Source organism: Hyla sarda, chromosome 3 (assembly GCF_029499605.1).
Source record: "Hyla sarda isolate aHylSar1 chromosome 3, aHylSar1.hap1, whole genome shotgun sequence".
Classification (NCBI taxonomy): Eukaryota; Metazoa; Chordata; class Amphibia; order Anura; family Hylidae; genus Hyla; species Hyla sarda.
This window is the reverse complement of record NC_079191.1, coordinates 263,501,140-263,528,857: the sequence shown is the minus strand read 5'-3', so window position 1 is coordinate 263,528,857 and position 27,718 is coordinate 263,501,140. Positions and strand designations below refer to the sequence as shown.

At 44.5% G+C, this 27,718-nt stretch overlaps 1 protein-coding gene across 4 annotated transcripts in view; it reads right to left on the bottom strand.

Moving 5' to 3' along the window:
• Positions 1–13,823: 13,823 nt before the first annotated feature.
• Positions 13,824–27,718, bottom strand: part of ARG1 (arginase 1) — a 138,737-nt gene continuing 124,842 nt past the window's right edge. For all 4 annotated transcript variants that reach the window (XM_056563309.1, XM_056563310.1, XM_056563311.1 and 1 more), the window contains 6 exons: positions 21,957–22,131; positions 21,216–21,375; positions 20,732–20,826; positions 17,394–17,498; positions 16,280–16,416; positions 13,824–15,386 (listed from right to left, as the gene is read on the bottom strand). In XM_056563309.1, coding sequence (XP_056419284.1) covers positions 15,220–15,386; positions 16,280–16,416; positions 17,394–17,498; positions 20,732–20,826; positions 21,216–21,375; positions 21,957–22,131 — 839 coding nt within the window. In that variant the 3' untranslated portion in view covers positions 13,824–15,219. The remainder of the gene's footprint in view (positions 15,387–16,279; positions 16,417–17,393; positions 17,499–20,731; positions 20,827–21,215; positions 21,376–21,956; positions 22,132–27,718) is intronic.

Genomic DNA, 27,718 nt, shown 5'->3' with positions numbered 1-27,718 from the left:
CAAAAAATAAGCCCTCAAACAATATCGTTGGACGAAAAATAAAATAAATTATGGCTGTCAAAACACGGCTACACAAAAAGGGGAAGAAAAGGATTTTGTTGTGAAAAGGAAAAAGCTATATAATACAATGCTATATAAATTGGGTATCCCCATCGCATTAACCCACAGAATAAAGATAACTGCACAGTGAGCGCCATAAAAAAAAATGAATAAAAATTGACCAATAACCTTTATGAACCCCAAAATGGTGGAATTAAAATGTACACCTTGCCCCGGAACAAACAATCTATATGGTTATATCAACTGCTCTTTCCATTGCTGAGATATAAGTGGTTTCCTTTTTTTTTATTACGTAAAGGAGGCTCAAAAGCCCAGGAGACGTTTCCCAGAATGGCAGGAGCCCTGGTAAGTCCATTCCCTGTCCTCTTTATTAGGGCCCACTGGCCTGCTTGCATCAGCCTACCCGTTTTAAATGACAGTCACTAGATACAGTCATGGCCGTAAATGTTGGCACCCCTGAAATTTTTCTAGAAAAAGGTGTCAAAACTTTTGTCTAGTCCATTTTTGGAGCTCGGTGTGACATTATGTCCAATTTACTTTTTTTCCTCCCTTTTTTTTTGTTTAGTTCTAATACACACAAAGGGAATAAACATGTGTATAGCAAAACATGTGTTACTGCAATCCTTTTCTGTGAGAAATACTTCATTTTCTAGAAAAATTTCAGGGGTGCCAACATTTACGGCCATGACTGTATGGATATGCATTGGACTACATGGACTCTTGCCATGCTGGGGAACACCACCTGTACTTTTCAGCCTCATTTGTATATTAACTAAAAGTTTTGCAATAAAAAAAATTCAACAATTTGTCATGGTGGAGAGTTGCTAAAGTGCCACAGCCTGGCAGACCTCCTTGCTCGCCCCCTAACCTTCCAGCCGTGTGTACATTGTGTGCTTTTTTTTTTTTACTACTACCTGTCTGCTGGTTATTTTACTAGTATATACGTATCCCAGCAGGTGCAAAGATTAATATGGAAGTGCTCTGCTTCAGCAAGTGTGAATGGTAGAACTAGTGAATGGCGAATCAAAGCTGACGAAGTCGAATTCGTTCCGAATTGCATGACAAATTCAATTTGGAATGAATCCGAATTTCCTTGCGCTTCGTGGTAACGAATCGCTTCACTTACTACATTGTGGTCCAGGGGAGCTAAAATCGCGGCTACACGTGTGAGGACATGGGGCTAGGAACTCTGGGAAAGTGGGTAGGCGTGAATCACATGGCGGCATGCAGCCTATCGTTAGCCATTGCCGAAGACATACATTTTGCTGAGAGAGCAGAGACTGTGTGTGCGCACTGACAATACAGATCTTTACAGCGAATCCATTCACCTCAAGGTCACATTCGTTTTGGCTAGCTCTCTGTCAGACACTGATCAGCGTTACTGACAATAAGATCCGCACAGGGGAAATCCATTGATCTCAAGCCCGCATCACTGCAGGCGGGCAGGCAGGGAGAGTTTAGAAGTCGTATCATAGTCTGAAAGTTGAGATCATCACATGAAGCACTAAGACTGCAAGCAACCATAGTACAGGCAGTGAGAGTTTACAAGTTGTTTCAGAGTCTGCCAATTCAGTTCAGAACTGGGAGCATTCCTCATTCAAATACTGCAAGCAACTATAGTGCAGACAGGGATAGTTCAGAGAGAGAGAGAGAGTACGTTTTTTTTCTGTTGCAATCGTACTGGGGCATATTACTCTTAAAAAAATATATATATACGCACTAAGCAGTACTACGTTTTTTTTCTGGTTAAAGCTAATAGGGGGCAGTAAGTGTAAAAGCACTAATAGACGTATGCACTAGATTGTTACGCTTATTTCTGGTGCAACCGTACTGGGTGGTATTAGAAAGTGAAATAATATACGCTCTCTGTTGTTGTACGTGTTTTTTTGTTTCAAGTGTATAGTGGCCTGTTAGTGTAAAAGCAAGGATATATATATATATATATATATATATATATATATATACATATACATACATATATATACATACATACACACACACACACACCCACACGCACATTGTTCCGCAAGTTTCTGTTGCAGCCGTATAGGGGTGTATTGGTGTATGAAAAGTAAAATATTTACGCACTCCACTGTTCTACAAGTATGTCAGCCAGAGAAATGCCAGGCTGTGCACAGAGGAGTGGCAGAGGCCTAAATTTATCAGGCAGAGGTCGAAGCAGACTAGGGGCGAGTGGCAGCAGGAGTCGCAGCGAGAGGCCGGAGCTCCCTGTGTCAGCTAGCAGTTGTGTCTCGACCAGCAACCCAGCAGCCGTCATTGATTGGTTAACTCGGTCATCCACTTCATCCCAAGGGACATCTGACACCCCCAGTCAACAATCAGTTTCTCAGACTAAACCCTCAGTTGGCATGGTCTGGGAGCAGTCCCTGTCCTCCAACTGCCTCTGTCCTATGCTGTTCTCTCACGCAGAGAAATATTGTATGCTGTGAGCTCAGCTCCACTATAGAGTGAGAACGATGAACTAAAGAACAGTCAGCAGCTACTGCCCAGCCAAGATGTGGAGGAGACATCCGCCACTTACTCCACTAGGCGGGCAAGTAGTGATGAGGAGAGTGGTGTGGGAGGTGGTGTTGCGAGTGATCAGGCTCCTGAAACAGACACTGTTGAAGAACTTGAGGATGACATCTGTGACGTGCAGACATGATGACGAAGCCGATCGCACTTGGGATCCGGGTGCAGAAGGGGCTTCATCATCATCAGGAGAAGAGGGTGGCAGGTTGCCCATGAGGCAGCAACTCAGCAAGGTGGTGGCATGGTTGGTAGAAAGCAGTGGTAAGTCTGGAGCCAAACGTGCCTGAGGTAGACCACCTGCTTCGCATCAGTCTACCTGCCTGGGAGGTAGTGGAGCAGGGGTTCCCAGAGTCCACGGCAGTAGCAATCAGTGCAGACTGTTGGTGGCAAAATCAACTACTCTGCGATGTGGCAGTTTTTTTGTCAAGCATCCGGAGGAGGTTAACATGGCCACATGTAAGCTGTATCGGCAGAAGGTGAAGAGTGGCCAGTTTCCTAATGTTGGCACCACTGCCCTGCGTCAACATATGCAGCTTCACCCCTGGGAGAACCATGGCTGTGATGTGGGGATCCAGACTGCTGCAGCAACCGCTGCATCACCCAGTGGCATGCTTCTCCCTGTTTTAGCCAGCCAAGGCTCCACCACCAAAGCTGAAGGGAGCGGTTTGTCATTCCCATCATCTGTTGCTCCTGCTTCTCCTACTTCTCATCAGTCATACCGGCAGCAATCCATCACCAAATCAATTTCCAAGAGACAGCAGTATGCGCCCACTCATCCAACGACGCAGAAGCTGAATGTGCTCCTGTCCAAGTTGCTGGTGCTGCAGTCCCTCCCTTTACAAGTGGTGGACTCTGCACCTTTCAAGCCATAATTTATTTTCAAAAAAGGCAGTACCAGCCCTTCTGTAGTACATAAGGTGGGCCAGTCTTTGAGCCTGTTGGTGTGTACCAAAGTGCACGGCAGCACTGACGTATGGAGCTGAAACTATGGTCAGGGACAATACATGTCCTTTACAGCTCACTGGGCGAATGTGGTTCCTGCACAGCCACACCAGCAACTTGGCCAGGTCACGCCGCTTCTGCCTCCATGCTCTCACATCATTGGTCCTGTGACAATGTCAGACTCTGTCTCCTCATTCTCCTCCATGTCCTCAGCCTCCACTGCAAGTACAAGTGACAGTGCCCCTCCAGCATACCAAGTGGGCAGGGCACAGCGGTGTCACGCTGTTCTTAACCTGGTTTGTCTTGGTGTACAGAGTCACACAGGGGAGGAACTGCTCAAAGGGATTCATCAAGAAATCACATAATGGCTTTCTTTGCGACAACTGAAAATGGGAACCATGGTGAACGACAACAGGAAGAATATCTTGTTTGTGTTGCTTCAAGGAAGCCTGAGCCATGCGCCCTGCATGGCCCACATGTTCAATCTGGTTGTCAAGCAGTTCCTAAAGTGTTTCACCCATCTGCAAGACATCCTAAAAATGGCCAGGAAACTTTGCATGCACTTCAGCCACTTGTACACAGCAAAGCACACCCTCCTTGAGCTGCAGCAACAGAATGGCATCCCCCAACATAGTCTGATATGCGACGTTTCCATCCACGTTTCATTGTGCCCCCATATGGTCTCGTCATGCTGCTGCCACCTCCAGGCTCTGTCATTTTGCCGCCATGTGAACTCCTTGTTATATTGGTTTTGTGGTAATACAGTATTTTTTCTAAGTAAATGCTTCGGACACCCAGGACACTCAGTCATGAGCATCGGAGGTGGGGGGGGGCTGAGAGGCAGGGGCTGGGACAGGTGGTAGCTCGCCTCGCGGACCGCCAGCTTGAATTTTTTTTTCCACAAATCTCTTTTTATTGATATAAAAATAACATAACAGAAAAACAGGGTGACAATTCGCAGCAAATGTTAGCTGTATAGTTCAGTACTAGATGTACAGATACAGGAGTTGTTGTGATTTGAGGATACAAATCTGGAGAAGTACTGAGTTCGAAAGCCACCTGTACCCTTTTGGAGTGGACAAACACAATGAACAAACAAATAAATTTACAATAAACAGTACCAAGGTCGAGTAAGTCTAGCACCAGCTCAAGTTTAAGATACAAGTACAAGCTATTCCACCACAGCAACTTATACATTGCAGCAATTATACACTATTTGAGCTGGAATTACCACGGCTGCTGGCTGCCAATGGGTCCTCAAAAAAGGATTTAAAGTTTGCTCATTCCAATTACCAGGCTCTGTCATTGTGCCACCATGTGATCTCCATGATATATTAATTTTGTGGTAATACAGTATTAGGTACAATAATAGGTATTGTCATGCACTCTCGTCCCATCATATAATCAAACAGATAAGAGGTCAAGAAGAGAGATGTCCCACCTGATGGGATCAGAGGGGAGGGGGGAATGGAGTTTCCCTCCAAAGAAGCAGATAAGACTTACAATGCTGCACTTCATCTTTTGTTTTCTGAACTTGCCTTGCTAAACTCTTTGATATATTTTTGTACCTGTATGTCATTTGTTCCTGTATTTTTATATATATATAGCACTGTGATATCTTTTATCAGATTAAATGTTTAATTAATCAGCTCTGGTCTTTGATCTCTAAATATATGAGCTCACCTTTCTGAAGGCAGCTCTGGTGGAAACACGTTTATCTAAGTGTTAATTTGGTGACTTGCTGGGACTAGTAGTGGATACCCAGAGGTCTGGCGGCTTTAACCCTTGCACCATCACACTCTCTCTAGCGTCTTAGCTGGACCGATAGGGTGTGATCGTGACAACTGGTGGCAGCGTTGGGATATATTTAGAGATTTTTAGTGCTTGCTGGATTTTACCTGTAGGGAAATCTTAGCACTAAAAAGAAATTGCATACATATTCTTGTGTGTAAATTCCAAAGACAGAGCTCAGTGCTGGTTTAAAAGACATACAAAAAGAGTGCAAGACAGTTCTGTCCTCCCCATCTCCTGTTTTACCTCCTCTGTCTCATCTCGGAAATATGGAGGCATATCGCAAGCAGTCCAAGCCTGCACTGGAGCTAATGTGCCAAGAAAAGGACACCCCTACTGCAGGAAAGAACAAGGAACAACTTATTGCTGATCTTGTGGAGTATGATGCCCGTGTAGAAGAGCTGAGTGACATGAGACAAAGTCCTACAGCTGGAACTGCCATCCAAGGACTGATATCTGCTGGGGAATACAACATTACTCCTAATCAGGACAGTACTCCACATGAGACCTTGGACTCTTATATGCGGACTGCCTTACAACACCTTGGGAATGTGGATGCCAATATGAAACTCCAACTGCTTCTACAGTACCAAACTGCAGAGAGAGAGGCACAAGTACGAGCTGCAGAGAGAGAGGCACAGATATGAGCTGCAGAGAGAGAGGCGGCAGAAAGAGAGGCCCAGCGAAGGCATGAACTGGAGGTTCTGAGGCTGAGAGGGGATGCTTCATCCGCACGGAGTGATGTGCAGGCTTAAGGAGACCACAAACCCAGCTTGAAACATTTCCCCATGTTGGAGAAAGATGGTGATCTGGATGTGTTCCTGAGGGGATTTGAAAATGTTTGCCGTCAGTTCCATCTACCTAAGGAACAGTGGGGACGATATCTAACCCCACGGTTGCGAGGGAAAGCTCTGGATGTGTTTGCTTCTTTTTCCTCTGAGAGTGACCAGGGCTATGAGGCAATAAAATCTGCCCTGCTCAAAAGTTTTAATCTGACTCCAGAGACTTATCGGAAAAAGTTTTGGACTTTGCAACAAAGTGCTACAGAAAGCTGCACTGAACATGCAGGTCAGCCAAGGACTGCATTCAGGCTATGGACTGGGGGCCTACAAGTCACTACCTATGAGGCCCTGGAGGACTTGATGGTCCTGGATCAGTTTCTCCAAACACGGAGCTTTGAAGCCAGAGTGGATTTTGGACCGCAAGCCCAAGACAGCAATGGAAGCAGCAGAACTAGGAGATGACTTTGCCAATAACCGGGCGCCAGCAGCAAAGCATGGATCTGCACAAGCTGGCGCAAGTACCTGGAGGGGAGCCACACAACCACAAAGCACCACCAGGTCAGCCGGGAAATTCATGCCATCATCCCCAAAAGCAACAGGAGCCACATTGAGTCAGGGGGACACCCGCCGATGTTACAGATGCAATAATATTGGGCACCTGAGTGCCACTTGCCCCAACAAAAAGAATTCTCCACCAGTAGCTGGAGGACACACAGCCGTTCTTCTGGTGTCTGGAATGGTGGAGAAAAGAGGGGATAACCTACAGAGAGTAACTGTGGGTGACCGGGTGACAGTGGGGTTATGAGATTCTGGAGCCTCATTTACCTTGGTGCGGCCTGAAGTGGTGGATACAGAGGACATCATCCCTGGAAGAACCATGGCCATAAAAGGAATTGGAGGTGTGCGACCTGCTGTGCCCATGGCTCGTGTGTACCCGGATTGGGGTACAGGCAAAGGTTTTCAGGAGGTGGGGGTCTCAGGACATCCCTGTAAATAATCTGCTGGGGAATGATTTGGGTCGGATTCTCTGTTATTATGCTCCAAAGGACACTACCTGCACACCGGAAGGGCTAGGAGAGAGCCCTGTTCATTCTGAGGTACTGTGCGAGACTTTGGGAGACACTGTGAAATGTGGTAACTGGGAGGGAGTGCAGGGGATTGATAATTGTTTACCTGTGACTGAACCAGTAATGTTTTCCAAAAGTGAAATGGGGTGTATTGTAAAATGTGGTGACAATTGTTACGCCTAGCGCTCCGGGTCCCCGCTCCTCCCCGGAGCGCTCACGGCGTCTCTCTCCCTACAGCGCCCCGGTCAGTCCCGCTGACCGGGAGCGCTGCACTGTCATGGCCGTCGGGGATGCGATTCGCACAGCGGGATGCGCCCGCTCGCGAATCGCATCCCAGGTCACTTACCCGTCCCGGTCCCCTGCTGTCATGTGCTGGCGCGCGCGGCTCCGCTCTCTAGGGCGCGCGCGCGCGCCAGCTCTCTGAGACTTAAAGGGCCAGTGCACCAATGATTGGTGCCTGGCCCAATTAGCTTAATTGGCTTCCACCTGCTCCCTGGCTATATCTGATCTCCTCCCTTGCACTCCCTTGCCGGATCTTGTTGCCTTGTGCCAGTGAAAGCGTTTAGTGTGTCCAAAGCCTGTGTTACCTGAACTTCTGCTATCCATCCTGACTACGAACCTTGCCGCCTGCCCCCGACCTTCTGCTACGTCTGACCTTGCCTCTGCCTAGTCCTTCTGTCCCACGCCTTCTCAGCAGTCAGCGAGGTAGAGCCGTTGCTAGTGGATACGACCTGGTTGCTACTGCCGCAGCAAGACCATCCCGCTTTGCGGCGGGCTCTGGTGAAAACCAGTAGCCTCTTAGAACCGGTCCACTAGCACGGTCCACGCCAATCCCTCGCTGACACAGCGGATCCACAACCCGTAAGCCGAATCGTGACAGTAGATCCGGCCATGGATCCCGCTGAGGTGCCGCTGCCAAGTCTCGCTGACCTTACCACGGTGGTCGCTCAGCAATCGCAGCAAATTGCCCAACAAGGACAGCAGCTGTCGCAGTTGACCGCCACGTTACAGCAACTTCTGCCTCTGCTACAGCAGAAACCATCTCCTCCGCCAGCTCCTGCACCTCCTCCGCAGCGAGTGGCTGCTCCTAGCCTCCGCTTGTCCCTTCCGGACAAATTTGATGGGGACTCTAAACTCTGCCGTGGATTTTTGTCTCAGTGTTCCCTGCATATGGAGATGTTGTCGGACTTGTTTCCTACAGAACGGTCTAAGGTGGCGTTCGTAGTAAGCCTTCTTTCAGGAAAGGCCTTGTCTTGGGCCACACCGCTCTGGGACCGCAATGATCCTGCCACAGCCACAGTCCAGTCCTTCTTCGCTGAAGTCCGGAGTGTCTTCGAGGAGCCAGCCCGAGCTTCTTCTGCCGAGACTGCCCTGTTGAACCTGGTCCAGGGTAATTCTTCAGTGGGCGAGTACGCCATCCAATTTCGTACTCTTGCTTCCGAGTTATCATGGAATAACGAGGCTCTCTGCGCGACCTTTAAAAAAGGCCTATCCAGTCGCATCAAGGATGTGCTGGCCGCACGAGAGATTCCTGCCAACTTCCAAGAACTCATCCATTTGGCTACCCGCATTGACATGCGTTTTTCTGAGCGACACCAAGAGCTCCGCCAGGAAAAAGACTTAGATCTCTGGGCACCTCTCCCACAGCATCCTTTGCAGTCTACGCCTGGGCCTCCCGCCGAGGAGGCCATGCAAGTGGATCGGTCTCGCCTGACCCAGGAAGAGAGGAATCGCCGTAGGGAAGAAAATCTCTGTCTGTACTGTGCCAGTACCGAGCATTTCTTGGTGGATTGCCCTATCCGTCCTCCACGCCTGGGAAACGCACGCACGCACCCAGCTCACGTGGGTGTGGCGTCTCTTGGTTCTAAGTCTGCTTCTCCACGTCTCACGGTGCCCGTGCGGATTTCTCCTTCAGCCAACTCCTCCCTCTCAGCCGTGGCCTGCTTGGACTCTGGTGCCTCTGGGAATTTTATTTTGGAGTCGTTTGTGAATAAATTCCGCATCCCGGTGACCCGTCTCGTCAAGCCGCTCTACATTTCCGCGGTCAACGGAGTCAGATTGGATTGCTCCGTGCGTTACCGCACAGAACCCCTCCTGATGTGCATTGTACCCCACCACGAAAGGATTGAGCTCTTCGTTCTCCCCAACTGTACCTCTGAGGTCCTCCTCGGTCTGCCATGGCTCCGGCTTCATTCTCCCACCCTTGATTGGACCACCGGGGAGATCAAGAACTGGGACTCTGCCTGCCATAGGAAGTGCCTCTCCCCCCCTCCCAGTCCCGTCAGGCAAGCCTCTGTGCCTCCTCATGGCTCCCGTCCTTGTGTCACCCTGCCCCGTGCCAAGCTTCACCCTCTGCCCTCCCTCCCCATTCCAACTCCTGCTGTACTGCCTGCCGTTGAGGAAACCCTCCATTCTTTCCCGGTGTCCTCATCCCAGGGGAGGCAATTACCGGACAAAAAAAAGGGGAGACCTAAGGGGGGGGTACTGTTACGCCTAGCGCTCCGGGTCCCCTCTCCTCCCCGGAGCGCTCACGGCGTCTCTCTCCCTGCAGCGCCCCGGTCAGTCCCGCTGACCGGGAGCGCTGCACTGTCATGGCCGTCGGGGATGCGATTCGCACAGCGGGACGCGCCCGCTCGCGAATCGCATCCCAGGTCACTTACCCGTCCCGATCCCCTGCTGTCATGTGCTGGCGCGCGCGGCTCCGCTCTCTAGGGCGCGCGCGCGGCTCCGCTCTCTAGGGCGCGCGCGCGCCAGCTCTCTGAGACTTAAAGGGCCAGTGCACCAATGATTGGTGCCTGGCCCAATTAGCTTAATTGGCTTCCACCTGCTCCCTGGCTATATCTGATCTCCTCCCTTGCACTCCCTTGCCGGATCTTGTTGCCTTGTGCCAGTGAAAGCGTTTAGTGTGTCCAAAGCCTGTGTTACCTGAACTTCTGCTATCCATCCTGACTACGAACCTTGCCGCCTGCCCCCGACCTTCTGCTACGTCTGACCTTGCCTCTGCCTAGTCCTTCTGTCCCACGCCTTCTCAGCAGTCAGCGAGGTAGAGCCGTTGCTAGTGGATACGACCTGGTTGCTACTGCCGCAGCAAGACCATCCCGCTTTGCGGCGGGCTCTGGTGAAAACCAGTAGCCTCTTAGAACCGGTCCACTAGCACGGTCCACGCCAATCCCTCGCTGACACAGCGGATCCACAACCCGTAAGCCGAATCGTGACAACAATGCATTGCCAATGCCAAAACCTAGTGGAGATGGGCTAGGGGGAGGGGTTGGTGTGCCCCTGGTGGCATTTAAGGATGAGGGACCAGCAGTGAGTGATATGGCCCAATCCTGTGAGCCTAAGGAGGAGGAGGGAAGGAGTGATAGCCCTGTGTATGATGCCTGTAACATTGTTATGTCTCGAACTTAGGGAGAGGAAGGTGGAGATGCTAGTTCACCAGGGGGAAAAGTGCTCCCTGATGCCCCAAGATGGGGGGAGGGAAATGAGCATTTCCGGGAAGCTCTGCGCAGTGACTCTTCCCTTGAAGGGCTGAGACAACGTGCTGAACATACAGGTTTTGACACAAATGGGCATCAGGTATATTGGGAAAATTATATCTTGTACTGGGAGTCTCTTTCCAAAGGCATGCTAGAGGCCCAGGAGAGAGAAAGGCAGTTAGTGGTTCCTAGGCAGTACAGGAAAGAGCTGCTAAGGTTAGCCCATGAGACCCCCCTGGCAGGACATTTGGGAGTGGCCTATGCGGTCATAGAGAAGGAATGTCTAGCTGTGGTCTGGGCTTTGCAAAAATTACAGCCATACCTGTATGGCAGGGATTTTACTGTCATAACTGATCACAACCATCTACATTGGTTGGACAGAGTGTCCGGTAACAATGGCACCTCGAAACAAATGCTAAAAACATTTGTAGAATCGGAGGGCGGAGACTGGGAAAAGTATTTACCCCATCTGTTATTTGCTTACAGGGAGGTACCACAGGTTTCTCGCCCTTTGAGTTATTATATGGTCACAAAGTGCGGGGACCCCGAGATTTAGTTAGGGAAGAATGGGAAGGAGGGCTACCTGCCCCTGAGACTTCTGTGGTGGAGTATGTTCTGAGATTCAGGGACAGGATGCAAACATTGACCGGGCTGGTACATGACAACCTCACAGCAGCACAGTCCAGGCAGAAGTACTGGTATGATCGCAATGCAAGGGACCGGGTCTATGAAGTGGGACAGAAGGTAATGGTTCTGAACCCCATCAGGCAGAATAAGTTGCAGGCTGCCTGGGAGGGTCCCTTCCCCATTCTGCAGCGCCTAGAACCCACCACATATGTAGTTGCCCTTGATGAGAAAGGTCAGAGGCAGAGACAGTACCACATTAATATGGCATACTATGACCCTGAGAAGGTGGTACTCAGTGTATGTAGTGCACCAGAGGAAGGGCTGGGTAGTGATCCCCTACTAGACCTAGTGGAGGAAGCTAAGAGCCAGGGATCCCTTAAGGATGTGGAGATCAATCCACAGCTCTCAGATGAAAGGAGGAGGCAGCTTAATCAGGTACTAGGCCCCTTCAGTGCCATCTTTGCCTGGGAATGCAGGGCCTGTGGTGTCAAGAAAAGAAATAGATGGTTAAGGGAGACAGATCTATCAGCCTGGAGAGGCCAGATCTCTCTGTCTCCATCTTAAGGGGGAGGTGTCAGGCCCAAGGCCTGATTATGGAAACATACATGGGTTTTTATTGTATCTGTGTATAAACTAAGACCTGGGGGTGAGGGTCATTCAGACTGTGGGTTTGTGTATTGCATTTTATTGGGGGGTCTGGCTGTTTGGTATCTCCTTTGAAGTCATGCCAACTAGTCCCATCATATAATCAAACAGATAAGGAGTCAGGAAGAGAGATGTGTCACCTGGTGGAATCAGAGGGGAGGGGGGAATGGAGTTTCCCTCCAAAGAAGCAGATAAAGACTTAAAATGCTGGACTCAACTGTTGTTCAAGGCTGTGCCACAAGCTGACAAGACCATCCTAAGAACAGCACTCTCATGGACTGCTATATCATCATGCTGTAAGAACTTCATCTTTTGTTTTCTGAACTTGCCTTGCTAAACTCTTTTATATAGTTTTGTACCTGTATGTCATTTGTTCCTGTATGTATTTATTCATATATATATATATATATATATATATATATATATAGCACTGTGATACCTTTTATCAGATTAAATGTTTAATTAATCAGCTCTGGTCTTTGATCTCTAAATATATGAGCTCACCTTTCTGAAGGCATCTCTGGTGGAAACACGTTTATCTAAGGGTTAATTTGGTGACTTGCTGGGACTAGTAGTGGATACCCAGAGGTCTGGCGGCTTTAACCCTTGCACCATCACACTCTCTCTAGCGTCTTAGCTGGACCAATGGGGTGTGATCGTGACACTCATTCTTCAGGCGGAAATACTCGTGGAACACATTGCAGTCAATTGGAGACTGCAGTGTCCACGCAGTCCTAGCGCTGACTGATTCAGTCGGCGATGGCCGCACTCGGAATCTCCGGGCGGAAATTTTCTGCCTGGAGATTCCATAGTGTAAAGCTAGCCTTATAGGGGGAGATTTATCAAAACCTGTTCAGAGGAAAAGAGCCCAGTTGCCCATAGCAACCAATCAGATTACTTCTTTCATTTTGCAGAGGCCTTGTTAAAAATGAAATAAGCAAGCTGATTGGTTGCTATGAGCAATTGGGCAACTTTTCCTCTGCACAGGTTTTGATAAATCTCCCCTATGGGAGCTATAACATTGCAAAAGAAAAGTGTAAAAAAAAGAGTTAATAAATGTGATTTAACCCCTTCCCTAATAAAACAATCACCCATTCAAATCCCATTTTTTTTAAACTGTGTAAAAAAAATTAAAATAAACATATGTGGTATCGCCATGTGCGTAAATGTCCAAACTATAAAAATATATTGTTAATTAAACCGCACGGTTAATGGCGTATGCGCAAATAAATTCCAAATTCCACAATAGCATATTTTTGGTCACTTTTTATACCATAAAAAAATGAATAAAAAGCTATCAAAAAGCCAGATTTAAACAAAAAATGGTACCGATAAAAACTTCAGATCACGGCGCAAAATATGAGCCCTCATACCTCCCCTTAATTTTCTTGCATCTAGTTATGATTTTTTCCAGAAGTACGACAAAATGAAACCTATATAAGTAGGGTATCATTTTAATCGTATGGACCTACAGAATAAAGATAAGGTGTCATTTTTACCCAAAAAATGTACTGCATAGAAATGGAAGCTCCCAAAAGTTACAAAAGGGTGGTTTTCCTTCAATTTTGTCGCACAATGATTTTTTTTTCGTTTCGCCATATATTTTTGGGTAAAATGACTGATGTCATTACAAAGTAGAATTGATATTGCAAAAAAAGCCAACATATGGATTTTTAGGTGCAAAATTGAAAGGATTATGATTTTTAAAAGGTAAGGAGGAAAAAAACGAAAGTGCAAAAACTAAAAAAACACTTGGTCCTTAAGGGGTTAACAACCAATTGCAAAACCCTTCTACTGGAAGGAGTGCTCTTGTGCTTATTCTCGTCATTGTTTTAAAACCGCTTTGCAGATGAAAGTAAGCCATCATAACACCAGAAATATTTTTATAAGTATGTGTTTAATTTACATTTAATTTATATTTAATCTACATTAAAAAACATTTAAAAAAAGAAAGATTAAAACAGACACGAACAATAAACACTTGGTTGTTAACCTCCTGAGAAGTAAATACTAGTCAATGTTTACCTTTGGACACCACTTGAGGTTTACAGATATAACTTGTCTAGTGGAAAGGTAGAGCTGCTCTAATGGATTGTATGACTTCTTATGTACTTATCATTAGTTACAATGTGTGTTTAAGTCCAGAGCTGCATTCACAGGTCTTCAGGCCTCAGAGCTAAAATATCCGTTCCAGGCTCTCTAGGAAGTGTCCTCTTTAGGCAATCTACTGAAGTCTGCAGTATGATCGAGCCAGAGCTGCTTTAGTGGCATGAGGGAAGTTACAGTGTTAACAAATTAGTTTGAAAGAAGCCAAAAAACCAACAGCTACATCAACAACAAAATGAATAAGACATACAAATGGTGTGGTGTATTTTGCATTTTAAATTGCAATTATACATCAAAGTGTGCAATAGGTACTGTTAAATGTGCATTTGTAACGTGGCCTTTTTTTAAAAAAATTTATTTATTTTTTGTGTTGCAGCTCTAGCACCCAATAAAGCACAACAAATATGTGTAAATGTTGCATAACGAATTGTAGCCTCGTAATTACAGACTTGTAATAGAGCACTTGAGTGTATGGGGGTTCTAATTCCATCTTAAGGTTTTTTCCATCAGGCGCCATATTACAGAGCTATTATCCCTTGGGGGCATTTATCATTGTGTTTCGAACATTTTTTTTGCGTTGATTTAGGCGCAGCACTGCACCGCGCCTCAGGCAATTTTTTACGCCTTTTCAATTTACACGTTTTTTTTAAAAGAGCATATAGGCCAGATGTTAAGGGTTAGTCTTCTGCAGTGGTAATGAATTTATGAACTGCGACTGCCACAAAAAAGTAGCAAAACCCACCATTAAGGGGCAATTCTACACCAGCCAAGACCTAGCGTAGCTTTTTGGTGCATGTGAAGAGTGAAATTTCAGAAAATCTGTATCCTCCGCAAAAAAAACGCAAGAAAAAAGAACTAAAAAATGAACTAAATCACACACATCTTAGTAAATGCCCCCTATTGTAACTAAGAATAGATGTAAAATAAGTACAATAAGTATTTTTAATGTAGATTTTATCTATATATAAGCTGTAAAATGCCTCTAAAAGGTGAACGTATGCATTAATATACTTCCATTTTATGCAGACAGTTTTCATTAAGGAATATAAATGCCAAGGCTAAAATAAACTGAGCTGATTGTTATTTTCTGCCCTTTTAGATGCAGTGTAATAGAATGCAGTTTCTTCCAATAGATACTTATTCATTTGCTAACAGACAAAAATGATGTGGATTTATAAGATGACTAATGGTTTAGCTGATATCTGGAAGATAAAGTGATGATGCATGAAATCCTTCCCGTGCCTTCCCAAAGCAGGATAAGGTCATATTGAGAGCAGTGTTCACAGTTAGCTGAGCATCCTTTTCTGTCTCCCCACGAGACGGGTTAACTTCCATCATATCCAAAGCAGACAATAAACCTGGATTGTACAAACATTTATTTAGTTTCAAGGTAAGTCAATGGTACAATAATTTACAGTGGCGGCATCTGGAACAAGGAGGCTTAGAGCTTCCATGTTCATGATGTCACACCACGCCCCCTCCATTTGTGTCTATGGAAGGGGGCTTGATGGCTAGTACATAGCCATCACGCTTCCTCCCATAAACATAAATGGAGGGGGCGTGGTGGCTGTAGTTGCCAGTCATCTGGCACGGAGTGGAGTTCACTCTGTGCACCGATGACTGGGGTGCTGCGCCGCCAATAAACATCTTATCCCCTATCCTTTGGATACAAGATAACATGTCTGATCGCAGGGGCGGGACCTCTGCGATCAGACATCTTATCCCCTATCCTTTGGATAGGGGATTACATGTTTATTGGTGGAGTACCCCTTTAAGATACAATTACACCAAGGTCAAGCTTTAATTAATCCAAATTTGAAACACATCATACATTGTACACCTAAACAATAAAGAACAAGTTGCACCAACAAGAGTCTTTATTGTTGTTCTTTACACTGGATCTTGATACTATCCTGGGACCAAGGATCGGGTAGGGGAAGACCGGCAGCAGCCCCTAGTGTATGGGCTTACAACCAGAAAACCAGTTATAGATGTTAAGCCTTAACAGAACACTAATATGGAAGCACATTACCATTCTGTTACATAGAAAATAGATTGGGATGTCCTGTCCTATGAAGCACCTTCTCTTTTTTTCATTTCGAGTATCAAACAAAAGGGTAAGAAATTAGCCCAATGATTATGGAAAGGACACAGCCAGTAGCTGCCATGGGCATGCTGGGAGCTGTAGTTTTGCAGCAGCTGAAGAATCATTTTTGCTTATTGCAACCAATAAGAGCAGCTTTCATTTTACCTGTGTTGTAAATTTGTTCCGTAATGTACATGCCCTCTCTGTAAGTCAGTCCTCCAGGGACGGGTGTTCCTGTAGCTGGTGCTACACTGGGGTCCAGGCCATCTATATCAAAACTTAAATGGATAGGTCTCTTCTTCCTTTATAAATTGCAAATTGAATAAATGGTTTTCTTTATCTTGTCAAGGAAAGCAAATTTAATCATACATAATGCAAAAAAAAGTCTACAAAAAAATTGCCCATTGTTCCATGGGCATTAGTTGTACAGTCCCAGGTAGTATAAATGCTATTATCGAGGAAAGAATCTGTAAGCCCTTCTTTTCTGTACTACAGCTAAATCCTACCATGCATAGTTGTTCCTGGATTTAGTTCCTCTAAATGAACTAGTGGCAGTCAGTTACTGTAAAACCAAACTAAAAATTTTTACTTAGCGTTCCATACAAAGTTACAGTTCCCTACAAGAATACCACTTTATGCTTCATGGGTCTTGCTGTGTTCTTATATAGGCTCTCATCCTTGTTTGTTTAGTTGCTGTTCCTCCATACAGGTTGACCTGTCATGATAACCCATGTGACCTGTATGAAATGAGCTGTATGTAAACAAACAATGTACCTGTGTAGCACTTATCTCCAAGATCATCTTAATGCACACTGCTCTGCTATATGCATAAAGACTAATTCAGTAAGCTTTTTATACCTCTTGTCTTGACTAAATCTGTAATGTCAAAAGATTACACGCTAAGGTTTAAGAACTACTATAATTGTCCTATCTTTATTTTATTATTGCATTTATTTGCACCAACACCTGTGGAAAACAATTGTAGGCTATTCTAGTAATTATATGTTAGAGCACTTATTAGACATGACGTGACATTTTAAACAGTTTTGTTTTGACACATAGTTACGTAGTTAGTATGGTCAAAAAAAGACATACGTCCATCAAGTTCAACTATAACAAAAAAAAAAAGGACTAAAGTAGTTTGAAACAACCATGCATCCATTTTATTCAAGTTAGACCAGTTGGTTTGGTCAAGGTCAAATTTTTAAGTAATTGTACAACAAAACTACCATAAAGATAAATATATATATATACACATACACACTATGGGCATACTTACTTTCCCACCAAGTATTCAATAGTTTCCTCCATCACTTTGTTAATTGTCAGTCTATCCACATCAGACATTGAATAAAATTTAATGCCCAGTGTCTTTAGAATCAAACTATTTAAAAGAAGAAGGAAAATTCATTCAGCATAAATATACATACAAGTGTTGTTATCTAATAGAAGATAGAAAATGAGAATACTGAATGTGTGATTGCTACCACATATGTCATTTTACTAGGACAGAAAGCTTTTACTATTAGGCCAGGTTCACACTGTGGAATCTCTAGACGGATTCTTCGCCGGAGAACCCATTCAGTTTGCTCTGTCCATGGCTGCCCGCAGTATCTCCTGGCGGAAATTCCGTCCGAAGATTCCACAGTGTATACCAGACCTTACAGCAGAACCTACACATACAAACAAGCATGTTATTGTTATGCTATTTACAATCTGATCCGACATAAAATCTACTTTGATAAAGCCACAGTTCATGTAAAGCCTCCCTTGTTGTGTCTTCTGAAGGAGTTGTCAATAATCCCCATATGTTATAAGGGCCCTTGAAAATTAGTTGATCATAAAGTATGTCCTTGCTGGGACCCCTAGTGATCCACTGGCAATAAGGGCAGCACCTTCATGGGAGTAATAGAGCATTGCACACTGTCCATGAAAATCGATGGGTTGTCTGTGTATTGCAGAGTAAGAGTTGCTCTTTATAACCACTTTTTAATTTTAGTCAAGAGAGGAAGATCCTGAATAAGGGAACCTATAGCAACTTTACAATTCACATTCCAAACCGCTGATACTGTTAGATAGCTTAGGGCAAAAAGAAACTTGATATCTTTCATAAATCTCTGTGCTTCCAAGTGGTAGAAAACATTTTTTTTCCGTCTGGCTCTAAGAGTCATAGATGTATTCCCAATCCCCTGAAATGCTGATGGCTGTAAACCAGCTCACTCCCTATTCCATCCCTGTCCCTGTTTGATTGACAGTCAGGGTTTCAGCACCAAACCCTGTTTCCAAATCTCAATCCTGCTCTGTGCATACAAATTGTGCGCAGTTGTGAAATTTTGAACCGTTAGCTGACGGTTAATCAAGTAGTGAACAGGCATGTAAGGGGGAGCGAGGAGGTGTTCCAGGCCTCAGCACTTAAAAGGTTTGGGAACTCCTCTTTGACACTTGGCACCAAAGAATAAAAACATTTTCTAAGTTATAGAAACACCGTGGCCCAGATTTACCTGGACAGAAACATTTTTTTCCCATAGGAGCCAATCACAAATTAGCTTTCATATTACCAGAGCTTGAGATATTAAATAAGATGCAATTGGTTGCTAAAGTATGTGCTAAGTTTGCTAGGTCTGTTCAAACTACTATATTACTGTTATTTATAATAAGTACTATTGAATCCTGTTTTAGATACTATTTTTAGATAATGTTCTTGTATTCTACCTTGCCATGTTGTTTATACATGTTTTATATGTGTGTAAAAGTGTAAACCCAATAAAAACTATTGAAACCGGAAAACTAAACCGCTTCTGTCCTCAAAGAGAATGGTAAATCTGGGCTCCTTTTCCGAACAGCAGTTTTGGAGGCAAATTACAGTGGTCCCTCAAGTTACAATATTAATTGGTTCCAGTAAGACCATTGTATGTTGAAACCATTGTATGTTGACACCATAACTCTTTGGAAACCTGGTAATTGGTTCTGAAGCCCCAAAATGTCATCCAAAAAAAGGAAAAAGTGAGGATTAAATAAAAATAAGTACCGTATTTTTCGCCGTATAAGATGCACTTTTTCTTCCCCAAAACTGGGGGGAAAAAGTCGGTGCGTCTTATACGGCGAATACACACCTATCGCGGCGGTCCCTGCGGCCATCAACGGCCGGGACCCGCGGCTAATACAGGACATCACCGATCGCGGTGATGCCCTGTATTAACCCTTCAGACACGGCGATCAAAGCTGACCGCCGCGTCTGAAGGGAAAGTGACACTAACCCGGCTGTTCAGTCGACTGAATAGCCGGGTTAGTGCTTACAGGACACCGGGAGGGACCTTACCTGCCTCCTTGGTGTCTGCTCCGTGCCGGGATCCCCTGTATGCCGGCGCTCTCCTTCCTCGTCATCACGTCGTCGCGTACGTACGTCGGCGTGCGTAACGACGTGATGGCGGCGACGGAGAGCGAGGATACCCGGCCGGCAGCAGAGACGTTCCGGAACGACGGGAACACGGTGACAGCGATGGAGCGACATTCAGGGCAGCGGTGACGGGTCCGGAGCGGCGGGGACACGTGAGTATTACCTCCTCCTGCAGTGGTCTTCAATCTGCGGACCTGCAGATGTTGTAAAACTACAACTCCCAGCATGCCCGGACAGCCAACGGCTGTCCGGGCATGCTGGGAGTTGAAGTTTTGCAACATCTGGAGGACCGCAGGTTGAAGACCACTATTGGGTTCAAAATCTTTATTTTTTAAGATTTTGCCCCTAAAAATTGGGTGCGTCTTATACGCCGGTGCGTCCTATAGGACGAAAAATACGGTATATCAATAATATAGATAAAGCAAGTCCTTACATAGAAAAGAAAGAAAGATCTGCTGGGAGCTGTAATCATTGTCTATGTAGAGGACAGGAGCTTCTTCTGTACAGTACACACAGGGTCCCAAAAAAATGTAAAATGGAGCCTCCCTCACCTGGAGCAGCTATCCCTGACACAGGTAAAGAGTAGTAAAGAACATGTTGTACCCTCCCTGTACTGTGGGGGGCACTACCAGACAGCCAGTCAGTGCATGCACTTTAGGAATACAGGGGTTTTACCTGTGAATGCCCATTCTAATACGTCAGTTCTTCCAGCTATTGACACGTTTCACAGATCTGGACTGTCTGTACATTGTATGTTGAGTCTGGTTTCAAGTTAAAATGGTCCAGAAAAGACCTATGTATGTTAAAACTATTTTATGTTGAGGCCATTGTAAGTTGAGGGATCTGTACAGCTGACATATTTCCTTTAATTCTTACTGTTGTTTTTTTGCACATTTTCCCTCTTTATTTGGTTCTGTTATCCCGCAGATGCATTATTTATTTATTTAATTATTTATATATTTATTTAATTATTGCTATTTTTATTATATTACAGTAGAAGGGGCATAAACGTTTGTGCTTCATGGGGAAGGAGTCTTTTGTAAAGCAGAACATCTTGAGACCACTTCAATATTTGTACTGTAACAATGCCCCGTTAGTTAAAACTGTACTAGAGCGGCTGCAAGATACTTACGGAGTAACTATGGATTTTTTTCATGTAATTTTAGAATGTTCTTGCTGTATGAATTAATACATTTTGATCGAGTTTAACAGTAACTTACTGTTCTCCAGGGTCCACATCTCTCAGTCCTATGTAGACTATGTCTTTAGCTGATAGGCATGGCTTCAACCAAGAGAATCCTGGGATGTTTGGCACCTGAGAGACATTAACATGGTAAGTTGTATAACAAACCGATGGAATCTAGAATTTTTTCTATTGAACTACTTGTTGTAAGCAATTTTTCATGCAAGCCATGTTTTGTGCAAAGTTTGCTACTTTTTGCTAGTTTACAAAGTTCTCAACAAGTGGGTGAAGTTAATCATAAAGGGGTGGGTCTTTTGGGAAGTTGGATCTCATAAATATGTCTTTAGAGATGCTGCAAATGTCCCCTCAAGTGCATTTGAAATTGGACACAACAAAACTAAGTGATAAATGCAGACAATGCTTTTGTACTTAAATGAATGGGGGTATAGGAAGAAAAACTATGTATTATCTCCCAGTAGTGGACCATTAGAACATAATGATGAATGGATGTCATTGTTTACCTTGTTTTTCAGTTCTTTTATTAGGAAAGAGACTGGCTGTCCATGAAGGTTGCCACTGGGTGATGTTGATGGAGTGTTGATATCAGCATGGGCATCCACCCAAATTACACACAAATCAGGGTGAACCTTAGCATGACCTGCGATTGTCCCAACTGCCAAGCTGCATCAGCAAAAACAAAAGGTAAGGGTAAACAAATAGAATGTCACAATATATTGACGTGGAACATTTAGTCCATTTGTGGCTAATATTCTCTTGTTGGGACATCATGTGACAAATTGCTTCTGTATGTGCCAGATTAACTGAATTTTAAGGAACGTGCTCTCGAATCACCCAAAGTGCAAGAAGAATTGCAAACGTGCCAGATTAACTGAATGTGTTACCTGCATCAGATATAAGGGACATCTAGGATAGCCAGTCAAAAGTACTAACGTTTAGCAGTCCATTTTGGAGTATGTTACCTAACTGTATGGTGCTTTATTATATTTTATAGTTATAGTGTAACTATCTCATTCCTCTTATATAGAATCTCGAATATTTAACTGTAGGGTAAATGTAGTATTCTAAAGGGGGATAAACCGGAGGACCATTAGCTTATTTTTAGTGTATGTGTGTCATAAAAGCTGCACTTTATGTTGATTACTTTCCTTTCCTGAATACAATTTAGAGCTCAGGCACCTTTCTCTAAAAGGAAAAATACATATTTTACTTTTCTAATCACTAAAAATGAATTAAAGCCAGACCTGTGATCGCCTCCAAGTGTCAAGCACACTCTGCCAGTCTTCTTAATTTCTGCAACTGCATTAGCAACTTTCTCAGTAGCTTGACCAACAGTCCTGGGGTTTTTCACATTTTCAAATGGTTCATCATTGGGTAACTCAGGAAACTGAAGATCACCAAAATCCTTCACATCATATTCTGTGACAAAACAAATGTTACACAGCAGTTGTTACTTTAAAGTACCGTCTATAGTGGGATATGAAAAGGACTACATACAAAGCTTTTTGTTCTGTGGCATTTTTTGGGACTATATTTAGTTTATTCCATTGGTAACATGTTTTTTCTGTTGTTTTTCAAGTCTTATAAAGAATAATATGGGAATAAACACCTGAAGAAAGCACACCACAAATGGCATGCTCAGCTTTTAAAAAAAAATGCCATAAAATCCCCCCAAACAACAACAAAATGCCACAAACAAAATTACTGTATGTATAGACTTTATAGTAATTTGCTATTGACTTTAAAAGTAATTGTGGTGTTTTATTTCTCTATTACGCATCATGTGGTTCAGAGATAATGTGATTCCTCAATAAATCATATGATTTGTATTGTGAAAAAAACAGACATTTACACAAGGGTTTTCTTAAAGGGGTACTCCACTGGCCAACGTTTGGAACATTTAGTTCCAAACTCTGTGTGCGCACGCTGCAGGGGTTGGTCACGCCCCCTCATGACATCACTCCACACCCCCTCAATGCAAGTCTATGGGAGGGGCGTGGCGACCGACACGCCCCCTCCAATAGACATGCATTGAGGGGGCGCAGTGTGATGTCACAAAGGAACGTGGCTGACCCCCACAGCGCATACACAGTGTTCGGAACTAAATGTTCCAAATGCTGGCCAGTGGAGTACCCCTTTAATCCCATCCAGTGGAGGTCTTTTGTGGGAAGATGTGACAAACTGGAAGAAGAAATATCTTACCATGCAGGAACTGCTGAAACAAAAATTGTACCCAGAGTGAAGGAAAAAAACAATGCAACAAAGAACGAAGCATTAAGGTAGATTTACTAATAGTGTATAAACTTAGCATAAACTTAGACTTAAAGGGGTACTCAGTTGCTAGACATTTTATTTAGATGTCTGTTTGTGGGGGGTCCCCCCGTGATCTCTGTGTGGACACCCGGTATTCTGAACATTATGTTGGGTTTGGAAGGCCTTGGTTGTGACGTCACGCCATGCCTTCTCGTGATATCACACTACGCCCACTCCGTTCATGTCTATGGCAGGGGGGCGTGACAGCTGTCACGTCCCCTCCCATAGACATAATTGGAGGGGGCGGGGGATGGGGGAGATTCTCAAAGAATTTCATGCAAAAAGAAAACAAAAACAGTTGCGCCAAATTTTGGTGCGAAAAATATCAACACAATTTTTTTAAAGAGCTTAGTGCCGCGGTTTACATTGTTCATGTCAGTTTTGTAAAAGTGTCCACATATATTGTCTGCTTTACGTGATATTTTCAAAGCCTGTGAGACCAGATTACAGGAAAAATATGGTGTGAATTTCACACCATCTCTCAGGTGGTATAAAAATCTTTTTTCCTTTTTTACTTTAAATCATTTTGGAATAATGTTAAATGTCCATTTTTCAACCTATTGGGGATGGAAGGCGTACAGGTACGCCCTTGTATCTTGTACATCCTCCATATTTGTGATCACCGCTGCTCTCAAGGCATCCCATGGCAATGCCCAGGGGGTCCTGAGACCCCCCAATAACGGTGATTGCAGTGAATCATGGTTATTCCAGTCTCTGGTGACCCGATTGCCCAGAAAATAAGAGTGATCGGTGCTGTCTGAGACAGCACCTTTCACCCTGAAGGTTAGGAGTGAGGTGACAGGGGTGCCACCTCCTCCTATCCCGTCAATGGTCAGTCGCAAGCGACCGACCAATAGCAGATGTTGGGCGGGGGGTTTAAAGGTTAGTTCCCCTGCTCTGCCCACCCATGGTAGTCTGGACAGAGTGGGGGACCCAGAACAGAAGTGGCGGGGAGCGGCGGCAGCAGACGGCGATCAACTGTGCGGGCACACACTGTGACCTTTCCAGTGTTACAAAACTACAACTCCCAGCATGCCCAGGCAGCTGTTGGCTGTCTGGGCATGCTGGGAGTTGTAGTTTTGCAACATCTGGAAATCCACAATTTGTAGACCACTGTATAGTGGTCTGTAAACTGTGGCCCTCCAGATGCTGCAAAACTACAACTCTCAGCATGCCCAGACAGTCCAGGCATGCTAGGAGTTGTAGTTCTCCAACATCTGGCCCTTTTTGCAATGGCCACACCTATTTTCCAATATGTTTTAAAAAGTGGCGTGAAACTTGGAAATTTGGGCACACATATTTTTGTGCAAAAAAAACAAAACATTTTGGCAAAAAAAAAAAAGGTATTTTCAAAGGGAGATAATAGCCAATTGAAAATATGAGAAAAACATACAGATACGTACAAATACAGCAGTTTTTGAGAATCACCACCAATGTTCAGAACTCTGGGTGTCTGCACGGAGATCACAGGGATCCCAGTGGCGGGACCCCCATGATCAGACATCTTATCCCCTATCCTATGGATCATGACACTTATTGTTTAATTAAAGGGAAACAGGCTGTTCACCCCACTAGACCCAATACACTGTTCTATTGTTACATTATACGCTCCTGCTGCACACGCTGGACGTGAGCGCATGGTCCCGTTACCTGCTGCTGCCGGACGGGCTGGGACTCGCATCGCGGGACGCGCCTGCATGCGAGCCCCAGTCCGTCGCTCACCTGGTGCTTCTCCTGCTCCCGTCTTTGCCTCTCTGCTCTGGCGCGAGTGTCCCCGTCCCCTAAGGGGCGCGCGCACCGGAGCTTTAAGATTTAAAGGACCAGTGCACTCATTAGTGTAATTCACCTGTGGCTCATTAATAAATTCCTCCACCCTCCTCACTTCCCTGCTGGATCATTTTTGCCTTGTGCCTGAGAGAAAGCATTCCTGAGTATTGTCTTGCCGTGTATCTGATCCTTTGCTCTGTGACTTGACCTTGCTCCTCTGCCGCCTGCCTACTGAACTTCTGCTACGTCCTGACTATGCTACTGTGCCGCCTGCCTTGACCTTCTACTATCCTAACTACGAGCTGCCTTATCCCTCTTGTGCCTCTCATCTCCTCAGCCACCTGGGTGCCGCCTGCCTCAGCAAGTCCATCCCGCTTTGAGGCAGGCTCTGGTGAAAACCAGCAGCTACTTAGACTCTGCTCCCTTTTATGGTCCGAGTTATCTGCCACACAGGTCCAACGGATCCACATCCACATCCTGTCTTCTGAAATGTGAGTGTTACATTTGTAGTGCGGGTGAACAGAAGTAAAATTTGGTATCACATACTGAAATTGGTCCAGGCGTTTAGAAGATATGGCCTATGGTAATTCTGTTTAGTGCACAATGGAGGCTGGGAGCAAGCTTACCGAGCTTTGCCTCCGTTCTCTATGCTGCTCTATGCCTGCTCATCTCATACATATTCATTATTCTTCACTCTTACATCCAATGATGTGAAAGTAAAGAAAAATGAATATGCGTAGGAAATAATACCACGTAATATACTACAAAACTCTACCCTTTATTAAAAAAACTAGCTGAGTACCCGCCGTTGCTCGGTTTTTCCTTCCTAATCCTTGTTGTGGAGGAAAATCAACAGAGGAAGCTTTTGACTTCATATCCTGTCCTTATATATTGTTGCCATATCCTGACCTCCTATCCCGTCCTCCTATCCCGATCTCCAATCCCAACCACCAATCCCGACCACCAATCCCAACCTCCTATCTCAACCTCCTATCCCGTTCTCCTATCCCATCCTCCTTTCCCGTCCTCATATCTCGACCTCCTATCTCTACCTCCTATCTCGACCTCCTATCCCTACCTCCTATCCCGACCTCCTATCCCGTCCTCCTATCCCATCCTCCTATCCCGTCCTCCTTTCTCGTCCTCCTTTCTCGTCCTCCTTTCTCGTCCTCCTATCTCGGCCTCCTATCTCGACCTCCTATCTCGACCTCCTATCTCGGCCTCCTATCTCGACCTCCTATCTCGATCTCCTTTCCCGAACTCCTATCCCGTCCTCCTATCCCGTCCTCCTATCCCATCCTCCTATCCCTTCTTCCTATCTGGTCCTCTTATCCCGTCCTCCTATCCCGACCTCCAATCCCGTCCTCATATGTCTACCAGGTATTGAAATATCTCCAGCCGTACGGAAGTTATGTGGGAACATACATTTCCCATAGATTTGCATGGGACTTTAAACAAAAACCCCGACCCTCACAAATGGGGGTAGTTAAGGGTTAAATTAACTATCCTATATTTTAAGTGGACATATAAGTAACATGTGACGGGTAAGGGTTAAATTACCTATCCTATGTTTGTTGACATATAAGTAACATGTGTGCCAAGTTTCATGTTAATATCTTTAGCCGTTTGGACATGATGCTGGAACATACATACATACATACACACACAAATTGGCCCTCATTTACTATTGCAAACCCGAATTGCCAGGTTGTGCGCCAGAATTTGCGCCAGAATTTGCGCCAGAATTGAAAAAACCCGACTTACTCTCCATTTTACTAAGAAAACCCTAAAAAGGGGCGTGGCGGGTGGGAAAAGTGTGCGTGGTCACCAAAAAGGGGCGTGTTCCTGACATTTTAACAAAAACCCAACATATTTACTAAGGTTTCCACAGAAAATATAGTGGATTTGAGCGGAGGAAAACCCGACAGATCAGAGCATGTGTAAAAAAAAAAGCAAAACGTAGGGTAAAGTGCAAAATGTAGGGAAATCTTAGTAAATAAATTAGGAAATAAATTAGGAAAAAAAATTGTAGGGAATTAAAACCGACAAAGAAACCTACACTCCACTCTTAGTAAATAAGGCCATTGAGTTTTATATATATATATATATATATATATATATCTATATCTATATATATATATATATATATATATATATATTATGTGACGCTCGCATTTAAAAATGTGGTATTACATTCATAACATCTTTCATTTTTCAATTTCCTTTTGAGGGTGAGCTTTAGTTTTTATTAGTCCCTTCTTGAGATACCAGGGGCTATTTAATCATTTTTTATTCTTTTTTTTGCAAGGTGGGATAAGGGAATTAATCATTTATTTATTTTTCTTAAGTCAACAAATTCATGTTTTACAAATGAACCTGAAAACCTGAAAAAACACTGTTTCCCTAGCCTAAGGGTGTGTTCACACACAGCAGAACCTGCGGTTGTAAAATCCATAGTTGCGGACTTTACAAAGCAGTCATAAATACATAAGAATTGCCTTGTAAAATCAGCAGTTGCAGATTTTACAACTTCAAATCCGCAGTGAATGTTGTGTGTGCGTTTGTGTGTTCCTACAGGATAATAACAACTATATAGTGCTTACGATTTCTAAAGGAACTTGCCTAATATTGGAATCTTAATAAGATGACATCACTTATGTGAATCTCTGTAGTGTGAAACTGCACGTATCACAACATGGGGTAAGGACAATAAGACAGGAAGTTAGTTTCATGATGTAACTTTACTGGACAAAGATGTGCAGTGAGTCAGAAAAAGAAACAGGATCTTACGGATTAATTACTGTAACTATTGACTGTACAGGACGTCCTAAGTCATCATTTATGTTAAGAAAAAAAAATCACAAATCTGGAAATAATTTCTTCATAAAATGACTTCTCCTTGGGCCCTACTGTGGATTCCTTGTAC